Source organism: Camelus bactrianus, chromosome 2 (genome assembly GCF_048773025.1).
Source record: "Camelus bactrianus isolate YW-2024 breed Bactrian camel chromosome 2, ASM4877302v1, whole genome shotgun sequence".
In the NCBI taxonomy this organism is placed as follows: Eukaryota; Metazoa; Chordata; class Mammalia; order Artiodactyla; family Camelidae; genus Camelus; species Camelus bactrianus.
In genome coordinates this window covers 62053737-62066458 of record NC_133540.1, presented here as the reverse complement: position 1 = coordinate 62066458, position 12722 = coordinate 62053737, and the positions used below count along the sequence as shown (strand labels likewise).

The 12722-nt window shown below is 38.5% G+C and overlaps 2 protein-coding genes across 14 annotated transcripts in view; one reads left to right on the top strand and one right to left on the bottom strand.

The window, feature by feature from the left end:
- Positions 1-12722, bottom strand: part of INTS12 (integrator complex subunit 12) — a 109702-nt gene that overhangs the window by 5858 nt on the left and 91122 nt on the right. For all 13 annotated transcript variants that reach the window (XM_074342866.1, XM_074342875.1, XM_074342825.1 and 10 more), the window contains one exon: positions 11594-11817. The gene's annotated coding sequence lies outside the window, so the exon portion shown is untranslated. The remainder of the gene's footprint in view (positions 1-11593; positions 11818-12722) is intronic.
- ARHGEF38 (Rho guanine nucleotide exchange factor 38) overlaps positions 1-12722 on the top strand; it is a 112958-nt gene that overhangs the window by 36983 nt on the left and 63253 nt on the right. Inside the window, exon 3 of the mRNA XM_010953627.3 lies at positions 11670-11793. Coding sequence (XP_010951929.2) covers positions 11670-11793 — 124 coding nt within the window. The remainder of the gene's footprint in view (positions 1-11669; positions 11794-12722) is intronic.

The following is a 12722-nucleotide window of genomic DNA, read 5'->3' as shown; positions in this document are numbered from 1 at the left end:
GAAGCACCTCATAAGCTCCAGATTAGGGTGACTTCAGTTTTCTGTAATTTTTATAATCTACAGTCCAGATCAAAACCTGCTGGGCCAAGTGAGGAGATAAATAAATGCGTTTTCCATTTCAGTACAGAGGTTGGAAAGCTCAGAATTGCAAAAGAGAGATGTGATACACAAATCTGTTTTAATATCTCGGAAAGTTATCCCTTCAGCCTGGGGAACACAATCTTGTGCTCATCACCTCACTTCTCAGAACTGAGATGCATAAGCCACTATTTTAATTTGCTTGTATTTGTGAAGATAAGCAGCAAAATTTCAGTGGCTGTGATTGTTATAATGATGCATTATACCTCTCTAATGAAATGCCAGATGTGGGGCAGCTTGGCGCAGATGTAGATGAACAAAGCTGTGCGTATCAGTACAGGGCCATGAATCCTGGACTCCAAAGAATAAATACTAGGTCAGAAGGAAGCACATATTGGGGAAACAGGTATTTATTAATAAACATTTATTTAGGCCACTTTAGATACAGACAAGGTCAATGATTACATGGGTTAATTAATAATTAGTGTTAGGCCATTTGGAGTACATAAAACATGTGAAACTCATCCTTTGCCATCAAAAGACTACCAGTCCCTAGTTAGAGGTGACAAGATTCATAGCTATGAAAGATACTTGTAATGCAAAGCAATAATCGATAAGTGCAGGCAATAAATGCATTTGGAGTTCACATAAGGGACAGATCCTTCCAGACAGATTAAGTGGGCAATATTTCATGGAGAATGTCATATTTTAGATGAATATGCAAATTAAAAGATTAAATGTTTGTCAAGTGTCTATTGCATGCAGTTCCCTTTGTCGAATTCTGCATAGAAATCAAGGAAATTTATGTCACAGTCCTGCCCTAAAAGAGTTTATAAACTGGTCAAGAAAATGACTCATAAACACATAAAAAGCCAAATAACAATCAAAGATATATTTCAAGGCGATGCTAGAAATGATCACGACAGAAGGCAGTTCATGATTAGTTATGCTAATTACTTAGGTAGCAAACAATTGCTTTAGATATTAGCAGAAGGTGGTGCTGACTTCTTGGACCTGTTACCAGCATTTGACAGAAAAGCTATCTCTTTCTGTGTTTCGGGGCTCCCCCTACACCCGGCTTCCTCCCTCCTGTTCCGATGGTTCCTCAGTCTCTGCTGGTTGATCCTCACCTGCAAACTCTGATGTAGCTCAGGGCTCAGCATCGGTCCTCTTCTCTCCTTTGTCTCCATTCCCTCTGTTGAGGATCCGATCTAGTTTCACGCTTTTAAATCCCACCTACATGTTGATGGTTCACAGATTTGTATCTCCAGCCTGGACATTTTCTCTGAAGGCTTGCTTTGTTTTTATCCACCTCTCCACTCAAACCTCTTCTTGATTGTCTACAAAGCATCTCAAATTTAACGTGTCAAAATGGAGCTCCTCATTTTCTCTAAAAAAATTTTCTCCCCTTGCAGTTCTCACCTTGGTAAATGAGAACTTTTCCATTTTTTCCAGTTGCTTGGGCAAAAACTTTGGAGTCATTCTTAACTTTTCTCTTTCTCTTAAACCTTCTATTGAATCTATCAGCAAATTCTATTAGGTCTGCCTTCAAAGTTATCCAGAATTAGACCACTTCTCAGCTCCTCCAGTGCTCCCATTCTGATTCAAGAACCCATAAGCAACCACCTAGATTATTGTACCTGCCTCCCAGCCCATCTCTCTTCTCCACCCTTGTCCAGCCAAGTGATTGGAGCTAGAGTGATTCTTTTAAATATGTAAGTCAGATCATGTCCCTCTTCTACTCAAATCTGTCCAAAATGGCTTCTCATCTCACTCTGATCAAAACCTAACATTATTATGTGACCTACGAGGGGAAAACCTGCCCTGCCTCTGGATGAAAGCACTAGCAAGCCCATGATTATTTATGGGGAATTATTCATCATTCAACAGATCAATGAACATTTAGAACACGTTTGTCTATTTTGGGGTCTGCTTGTTTCAATTAGCAGTTTGGTGAAAATTCATTCTATAGCTACATAATAATAATAATAACAGCTGAGCACTTATTATGTACCAGGCACTATTCTCAACAACTTATTTATATCAGTTCATATAATCCTCACACTGACTCATGAAACAGGTTGAAATATTCCCTCTTTAGTAACGAGAAACCCATGGCAGAGAGGGGTTAAGTAACTCACCCGAAGTCACACAGCTAGGATGTGGCAAAAATGGCATTTAAAAACAAGTAGCCAAGTTCCAAAGCCTGCGGATTTAACCACTGGTCTTTTTAGTGCAGTGAAACCCACGTGAATACCTATCCTGATAAAAACTGACTTGCTTTTTCTCCTTGGTTATCTTTTTGCATGGTTTTCTTAACATGGGTGCTGAGAACTAAAAGCTGGAGAGACTGAGATGAATACAGTAGAGTAGTTGGCCTCAAGGATGTCAGTCAAGTGTGAGAGCCAAACACGTGAATGGAACATTTCACCCGATTGTGATTAAGTACCATGATCGAGGTATATGCTGGTTACCATGGGAGCAGAGTGCCTTCGCTGTGCCTGGAGGAGCTGTGTCCTGATCGAGTACTGAGGAATCACTCCAAGGTAGCCCATCAAAACAGAGAGGCGACCTAGAGTAGCAGTTAAACTCCGGAACACTCGAGTCAGGCAGCCCTATGCCTGACCTTGGCTCTGAGACTCACAACTGTGTGGCTTTGAGCAAGTCTTTTAACCTCTCTGAAATACGGTTTCTTCAATGAAAGATATAGGTATAGTAACAGTATTTTGTAAAGAATAAATAGAACAATGTATGTTAAAAATCCAGCAGACTCCCTGGCACATGAGTACTCAATAAACAGGAATTACTGTTACAACCAGTATGCTGAACAAGCGTGACTTGTATAATCAGAAGACAACTCTAAATCTGCCTCCCATCAGCTCCTCCAAATGCATATAATGGGGAAGCCCTGTGCCGCCTCTGGATGAAAACTCTAAGGGCCCGTGAGTTTTCTCTCACACTTCAGTCATAGACCTTAAGACACACACAGCCTCAACTCAGAAATTAGCATATCAGTCTCAGATACTAATCTGAATTCAGACTTTGGCATCAGCTCTCCCCAGGTCAGGCCTGCTTCACTGGGAAACGTGTAGCGGGAAAAGGGGCCATGGGTGGCTTCTTCCCTGTTTCTCCTGAAGCCGCTCCTCCTCATCCCCAGACATCCGCTCACCAGCCAGCTTCCCACCCCAGGAGGGTGGGCGGGGAGGGCAGAACGGGAGAGGCGAGGTCTACCTGAACTGGCACCATCACAGTCTGGCTTCATGTTCTCTGGACCATCCGGATGTAATAACATGGCTCCCTTATAGGTGCTTTCATGTGGCCTTCCCGTGTGTGTCAATTGCCATGACATTGGCGGTGAGGCGGGCTGGGGGATTCTCTCTGAATCCCCGGACTGTATCTCTATTCTAGCTGGTGACTTGCTACTCCTCCCTCAGTGGCTAGGCATCCACAGTTTACCTCCCTATTCTGCTCTTCTGTCCTGTAGACAGAATCAGAGGTGAGCTCCCACCTGCTCCCTCCCTCAGGGTCAACATGTGGTCTGTGGAAAACACTTCTGCATCCTTTGCCCCCAGAGCCTGAGAAAGTACAGGTTCAGGCCAAGTTCAAGCCACCACTTTTAGGTGCTCTGGGCATGAGGTCAACAGTGCTGATTTTAAAACAGTTGAGTGACATTTCCTTTTTAAGTTCTGCACATGGCAAGCCATCTCATACTCACTTTGGTATTTGATAGCTAAGGAATTGGTTCTCTAAGTGAAATTGAGGCAGGACGTGTGCAATTTTAACCTTCTGTTGTCCTTTTACTATCATTACTGGATTCCGAGGAGGTAGCCTGAGGAAGGAATCATGGTATGAATAGCATGTTGAGGGCTTGGAGGGCCAAGATGCTGGAGATAAAGCAGGACAGGTGTGCAAGGTGTGGAGAGCTCCAAGCCAGGGGCACTGACTTTACGTGTTTGGGATGGGAAACCATTGAAAATTGTAAGGAGAGTCATGATTTATCTGATCTGGTAATCAGAGGGCTAAAATAAGGGAGAAGGTGTGGGAATGTCAGTAGAGAAATGACCAAACCCTGGAAACCCCAGAATTCATGACACAGAAAAACTTCATCGGTATTTGCTCTACGTCATACAGTTTGGTCCCTAGTTCCTGCCTTACACCAAACCGCCATCACGCACCTGCCTGTTGTATCTTTTTTTCACACTTTTGTCTCATTTTTCATTTCTTCCTTCATGTATCATCTCAAGCAAGAAAATTTAAAAGCCTCTCCTAACTTTTCAAAATGATTTTTAGTGAGTCCAGGACTTTCCTAGTCTCTGGTTGTGTTATACAAAATTAGAACCTGGCACTTGTGTTATTAAGTGGAAAAAGAGTTGATAAATGTTGAGCAAGTCCTTTCTAATATCAGTACTTTCTTTCAGATATTAGAGCTAGAGGGAATGGATGTTCTGTTGAAAAGGTTAAGAGTTTTGTTTGGTTGGTTTTTCACCTGTTGGGTTTTTAAAAAACTTTTTATTGAAGTATTGTCAGTTTACAATGTTTGTCAGTTTCTGGTGTACAGCATAGTGCTTCAGTCATGCATGAAAACTGGTTGGTTTTTATATCTGATAAGCTCTGAGTCTGAGTATGCAGAGAGAAGAAAGGATAAACACATGTGTAATACACACACACACACACACAGTAAGTACTTAAGAGATCAAAGCTCAGAAATGTTTATCCCATTCATTGTGCTTAGTCCGAAGCCCTTAAACATAAAGTTTTGGCTAACCTGGGTGCATAAAAATTTTGCATATTTCTTTTATAATCTCACTGGTTGTTCCAAACAATTTCCAAATTACTTCCTCCTGTGTTTTCACAATATAAGTCAATGTTTATTCTATACTTTTAAAAGGAATTCCCGAAGGATCATAAAACTTACTGAATCTTCAGCTCAGAAGGGCTATTCCTAGCAGTACTATTTGTCCTCTAAGTATTTGACATAAAATTCTAAAGTAGGAAAGGAAAGAGGACCTGAAAACCACCTCCAACCCCTACCAGGTAACTTTTTTTCTGCCTACCCTGTGTTGAGACAGATAAGAGAAACAAAGGCAGGGACCCTTGGTCGACGATCTACCTTTTATCCAAGGATGTCAATATTAGCACTTTACTTTCCTATTATTAGTCAAAACAAAGTTTGAGATGAATTTCTCAACCGTCTTTCTTTTTAAGAGGCCTCTGAATCTTCTCAAATTTGACCACAGTCTCTGGTCCAACCTTCACTCATCTCTCCTGGCTCTGGTCTTCCTCTTGCCCATGCTGAGAAGTCTGTCCCAGAGTCCAAATCTTACTTTCTGCAAAGGGATGGACAGCCCTGCACTGACACAGGACTGTCCACATTAACGTCTTCTGGCCTGGAATGTTTCTGGGCAGTTCTCAGTAACTTGGGCATTTAGCTCCAAGATTAGTTAAAAACCCTTGCTGTCTAGCTGTGGTATTGGTGCAGCTTGCGGTTTGACTCCATTAGCCAGGTTAGAATCTGGTTTCACAGCAGGGAAGTTCACACATGCAAATCAGTAGTTTAGAGAAACCTGATGAAATAATGGCTAGTTTACCCTGGAAAGCTTTGTAATCTAGAAGCCAACTGTCTGAGTAAATGCATAGTAATTGGATAATTATCCTAGCCCAGTGGTTGCCAAGGCCTTCTGCCAACATCCTCTTTTTCCACTTGCTGAAAATTTCTGTCTCACAGGCCTTCCTCCTCTCAGTTGCCTCACTAAAAATAAAACTAGACTTGGTTTTTGCCTTTCAGAATGTCCGCATTGGGTCTCTATTTCTTAGATGTGTTTTTTGGGGGTTTTTTGGATACATTTTCAGTTTTTCTCCACTCTCATCTTACTTGTTACCATTAAAGTCTTAATATCATTGGGCTTTTAGGCTTCAGCATTAATAATGGAGCAAACTTATTTAGGGAATACATTCAGGCCTCACCATACTGCTGTGTATGGAACTGTGTTATGGAAGCAGAAGATGGGGCCCAGGTTCTGTTAGACTGAGTCAGATGATGTCCAAGGTGGATTTCCCCTGTATGAATTCTCATATGGGGTCCAAAATTGGACCCTATATTCAACCTAGACTTACTGCCAAGCCACACCAAATAGATATATTGAAATATTTTCTAGAAACAGGGTTTCCAGAGAAGCATTTGATTGGTGGCAATCACCATGGCCCTCAAAACAATGCCATTTATTTTTTTCCTTCTTCTACAATTGCTGTATATATATATATATATATATATATACATATATATATATACACATATATATATATATGTGTATATATATATCTGGAACATTAAAGTTGTGTGATTTTGCTCATCAAATTAGAAGCTTAAATATATTTTTCCAAAATGAGACCAAGGCAGCAATATCCAACTGAGGATTTTTAATCCATTGTTTACTAGAAGAAAACAATGTTGTTATTCTTGCTATAATTTGTCAAGACTTGTTAGAAACCTTGAGAAATATTAATAACTTTAGCTCAATAATTATACTTAAGAAATTAATCATAAGGAAATAATCATGGGTATATACAAGGTTTTAGCCAGGAGAGCTGCTTATAAACAGCAAAAATGGCAATCTACCTAGATTTCAAAGATTTAATGACTGGTTAAGTAGACTATAGTATTTCCATATAATCTTGACATTTAAAATGGTGCAATTGCAGAAAACTGATGACAAGAAAACATGTTCATGTTATGCTAAGTTTAAAAAAAAACTCAAACTTTAAAACATTATTTGAAATAAATAAACCTTTTGTACAGATGTATGCACAGAGAGAAAGGAAAACAATTAGGCAGGACATACCTCACAATATCAATGATTATTTCTGTGTGATAGAATTACATGCAACTATATTTTATTTCTTTTGCTTATCTGTCCATCTTCAATTTTCCACACTGAATGGGAACTATTTTTATGAAAATAGTTTACTTTTTTTTAAAAAAAGGGTTTGTTTCTCAACTTGTTTTCAATATTCACTTTTAAAGGTGTTGTGGTTGGGGTCTGAACAACACCTAAAGATGCTTGGTTATTCCTCTCTGTGACTAGCTTTAGGCTGAGTGACCCAAGGCTCATTAAACAGAAAACAATAAACAGGGACTTTAAACTAAGGGGAAGTATAGCCTTTGTCCACAAATCTTCCAGATCTACTAATGGCCAAACAGGGCACAACAGTTTGTCTTTGTGGATAAAATTGAGCAGAAAATTATAAAATAAGTGCTTAATGTGATATTTTGAACAACCAAATTAGATAATTTTGATTTTTTTCTTTAAATCACTTTTGATCTCCTCATGCTTCTTATTCAGAGGTTAGTAGAGTGAAGAACAGGAACATTTATTGATGGCTCCCACAGAGAAAATAGATCATTTGATTGTAGTGATTCAATTCAATTCAAATTGTTAAACTTTTACTGAGTAAATGGTAGGAGCCTAGCACTGTATTAGACACAGTGGGGCTTTCAAATAATTCACAAAGACAAATGTCCTGGAGGAACTCACAGTTTCTACATAAGGACAGATAAATTAATACACATCTCATGTATATATGTATATAAAACAGGCTTCAATGTAAACATTGGCTGATATAAAACAAGAGTCACAGAAGCGTAGGAGACGGAAAGGTTAATTCCAACCAAGGGAGCAGGAATGTTCTCTTAGAGGAAGTGAGATTTTGGCTAGGAATAAAGAAGAGCATCCTACACCCTTGTTGGTTATAGGTAACAAATAAAATTCAAACTAGCTTGAATTTTAAAAAGTGGTTTATCAGCTTCTGTAAGAAAGATGTTTTGCTTTAGGCAAGGTAAATCTGGGAGCTAATGTAATGATGTCAGGCTTAATGCTCCTTTCAACAGTCAAGACTGTTGACTTTACAACAAAGTCGACTGCTAAAGACAGAAACTTACACTCTTAGGGCTTACAATCCAGGCCCTTCTATTTCTCAACAACCATCTATTAAAAATCAGTGAAGAGTCTCACTGGCCCTGCTTAGGAACCTGCCATCCTAGGCCAACTGCTGTGGCCGGCTGGGTCACATGCCCCTCACTACAGGGAGTCGGTGTTGGGGTTGGTGGCAGAGAGCAGGGAGCAGGCACCATGACTGAGGATTCCACCAGATCAGATAGAGCTGGGAGGCAGAGGCTTCACTCAAAAAAGCAACAGAAAGGGCAAAGAGATGGACAGAACTACAGGGCAAATACTACCATTACCAAAGTCCATTTCATATGGAAAAAGTGTTGGACAGTAATACGAGGGTAAAGGGAAGAGCATGGGCTATGATGTGAATGAGGAAAATGGAAGGAAAGCTTTCAAGTGTAAGGTGCCTGTGGTGTCAAAGTAATTCTATACCAACGATTACAGTCTCTGGACTGATAAAATTTTATCCTTGTGTTTTGTTTTACTTAGACATTTATGCCTGGAGAGTTCTGCATACATACAATTGTAAGTTCAGCAATTATTTAAGTGCAATGGAAACTTGCTACTTGAAGTATATCCTGTGAATACTTTTGTGAAGCAAAGAATTAAATTGTCACCAAAGAGTGACCTTTACTTTTTCTTTTTTGCATTGAATTATTACATATTGACTTTGCTTAGAATAATCTATACTTAGACTAAATCTTTTTTACAAAAAAATGAATTTAATTTCATTTAAAATATAACTCAACCTAAGCTCTTAGAGCATTACCCATTTCTAGTAAATAAGTAATAAATATATATAAATGCTTCCTTGAATTTACATCAATAATTATAAAATCATCTACCAGATTTAAAAGCCTATTTGGACTAGACAGTTGTTTGTTCCTTGGCATAGCAGTGACTGAATGTGAATTCATTTTATCGTTCGCAGAATCTCCATGGGCCTGTGCTGATACGGGTGATTGAAACCAGGCCAATTGATGTTTTAATCCTTTCTGTCCTTCAGAAAGAATAGAAATCAAAACCTATGTTTTTTGTTATTTAGTATTTGTTGCATTTAGCCAAGATTATAGATAGAATACAGAATTAGATCCTTGCTAAAAGAATTTAAAATCTAAATTAGACAGATATGCAGGATTCTGACCTTGAGAAATAAATTATGGAAATAACAACTTAGTGAAAAACTCAGGAACAAACCAAAAAATCTAAACAGAGATGACAAAGTATTCTATTACTAGTAGTTGCTGGTAATGGACTAAATGGTCAATTTCCAGTTCTAGCTCTGTCTTGAACTTCATAATTTTGGGCATGGTATCTCTCTTCACTCTGCATGAATTTCCTATCTTCAGCTTGGTTCATATTTTACAGAGAAGTTGGAATGATACATGAAATAACAAATATGAAGCACTTTAAGTTCCTCCGAATGAAGTTTCCACAACAAAATGAAATAATGACAGTGTACATTATATGAAATACTTGCTTACAAAGCAAGTAAATGAGGGATGCAATTTTATGCTTTAGAAGGATTCATTTCAAAATGTGATTTTAAAAAATATTAAACCAGCACATCTAAAATAGATCGGTCTACAAAAACTTGACTCATACTCAACTTTTGTAAGACATATTTTACACTATGCCAAGTTATACCTTTGTGATTTAATTAATACCCAATACATAAAGGAAAAATAATGTGGCAAATCAGTGGTACTCAGAGATTTGTGAAATATGAGCCATTTAAAATTATGATTATCAAAAAGAGCCATATAGCTGTTATCTGCCTTTTAGATGTATTGTATAATACTAAATATACTTTATAATATCCTAAAAATACTTTCTAATGCAGAAATTAAGTCTTGAAAATCCAGATTTCAGGCAGAGAGCCACGTGCTCCCTATCCTGTTAGAATGAGTGCTTAACAAAGAAACAGTTTGTGAGATACTGGGTTGAAGACCCTAAGAGCTAATCATGACTGCATTATTACTAATGAAGTATGACGATTTAGATAGTTTCAGAATACATAAAAAATAGAAGAAAAAAGTTGTGCAGTTCTATAATGAAATAACTCCCTTACATACAATCACTAAAAACTTGATTACAAATGAGGCTGAGAGATTTCTAGAGGACCAGACCCATGCTAGGGAGGTAAGGAATTTCCCAAGATGGTTGAAAGATACGTATCCAGTCAGACCGTATTGCATAAGAAATGACTGACAGGATCACAAAACTAAACAAGGTGCACTGCGAAGTATCGCTGCCATGTTTAATAGCAGAACATCCTGGTTAAAGTAATCTCCATGTCCAGTATAGAAAACAATGCCAAGAATGAGGTCACTGTCAAAAAAGAATGGGTTAAAAAGATGAGCAGCCTGCCTCCTTCCTCCCCTCTAAGTAGACCTAGCACACCTGAGGAAAGGGATGCTGAGAGCATAGGAAAAATGCTGCAGTGTTTGGTCTGCATCTCCAGAATTTTCCAGGTCTGTCTCTTATCCTAATATCCCTTGTTCTCGATTTCTCTTAATTTCTCAGCAACCCCCCCCCCTTTTTTTTTCCCGATCCTTAGCTGAACTCCCTGTGTCTCTCTCACCTCTAATTTTGCCAACCTCATTTTGGACCAGTAACTCAGTTTTTCACCTTTGAAGCTTCTCCATGACTTGATTATTGATGACTTGGTTATCCACCTATGGCCCCATGCACAATAAGTCATGAATAAAAGGCACCTGCTCCTATTCCCTGTGGCAGCCTGGTGGAGCTTGGCCCAAGCTGTTCACAACCCAGCTAGACACTGTTTGATTATAAAAGGAGATCTGACTTAATATCAAGAGAAAGATTTTGAGTAGGAGCCAGCAAAATCAGGGCACGTATCTCAGCACACTCTTCTTAGATAGCTTAGGACAGTTGGCCATCCCTCTACTAATCATCCAATGCCTGTGACAGGTTGGATTCTATTACAATTCTTGGTGCATGGAAGGACCTCAGGAATTATTTAGTGAAAGGATAGATTTATGAATAAATAAATTAGTATAAGCTCCAGCTATAAGATCTAGGAATGATTATGCTAGTTTTTGAGGGTGTTCATGAAGTTATAAACTATGATGAATCTTTAATTAGTAAAACATGTTTGGTGAAGATTTCCACTCACATTTCTTTTAAGGAACAAAAAGCAGGAAACAACTCAGCAAATCGACTTGTCATCACTTTGAGAACATCTGTGGTTTTAAAGCAGTTTTGAAAATAGTCACTTGCCTAGAGTAAGGTCTGACTTCTGCTGTCTAAGCAGTAAAGAGTTCTAAATTCACATGCACGAGTGCATACCCTCATGCAGAGCAGTTAATAAAATGCCAGTTAGGTGGCCCAACTCTTCTTTCCACTCTGGTTCTTACAGGAATATGTAGATACACACTCAACTCATTAAAACTTAGTCCAAATAAAGAAAAAGACAGAGGTAACAACAGATGCACCATCCCAATTTCTTGCATGAAAAACTGCACATTTACTCTAGAAATCCCAAGTAAGAATGTTTACAGAAACGGTTGATGGAAGCAGTATGGGCTGGCATAGAAAACACTTACTGTTTAGCAGGAGAAACATGCTAAATACTGTGCGTCTCTCTCCATCCGCTGGTGCTCACTTTTTGTATTTCTTCAGATTGATCGGCTGGACGTGGATAGCTTGTTTAGCAACATTGAATCTGTGCATCAGATATCAGCCAAGCTGCTGTCGTTGCTGGAAGAGGCCACAACAGACGTGGAACCGGCCATGCAAGTAATCGGTATGTTTATTCTCGTCTCGAATTCTACAATGCAACAGGAAATAATGTTTTAATAGCCTCCCTTCGCTTTGGTTTTATGTTTCTGACTCACCAAGCTTCCCAGGAGATATATAAATGCTAAACCCATCTTCAGGCTCATGGTAATTACACAAACTCTGTATTTATTTTCAAATGGGTTTACATCCATTTGCTGAAGTCCCTCAGTAGCACTCCAGTGCACCATTTGCTTTTTAATTTTCAATCTTTCAACCTCTTTGCCTTCCAGATGTTCTCTCATTTGGTTTTATGGCTAACATCTAACTTGATTCTTAAAGAATTAAACATTTAAATACTTTAATAGCTTTACTGATTTTAGTCACAGTGTCTTTCAGCTCTTATGCCTACGAATCCATTGTTTTTTTTGGATTGTGATTTTTCTCTTAGGTGGAAAGTTTATATGATTAATAAAACACTTAACAACTTTTACTTTTCCCATGCTTTTCTCTTTTCTCCTCTATGGTATTGCTTTCCAGATATGTTTTTACTCTCAAACAGCAATAGCTTATTTTCTTATTCCAGTAAGATTTTGAAAAAAAAAATACAGCAAAATCAATGGAAAAGTATTGAGTCAAGTTTTTATTCTTCCCATTTTCTCCCTTCATTGGTCATTTATCTATTTATTTTACATGTGCAATGTTGCTTGGGAATTTCAAAGGGATACTGTGTTGTGAACTCCTTGAAGGCAGTTGCCACATCCAAGGTACTACATACACACACAGTGCCAGGTAGGCTAAGAAATCTTTAAAATGTGTTGTAATCATTTTTCATTTCACACATAACATGCAATATATGCTTGTTACAAAATATTAAAACAATTCAGAAGTACACAGAGTAATAAATCCCTTCAATGTGACTCACCTCCCCTTAAGTAACCACTGTTATCAGTTTGA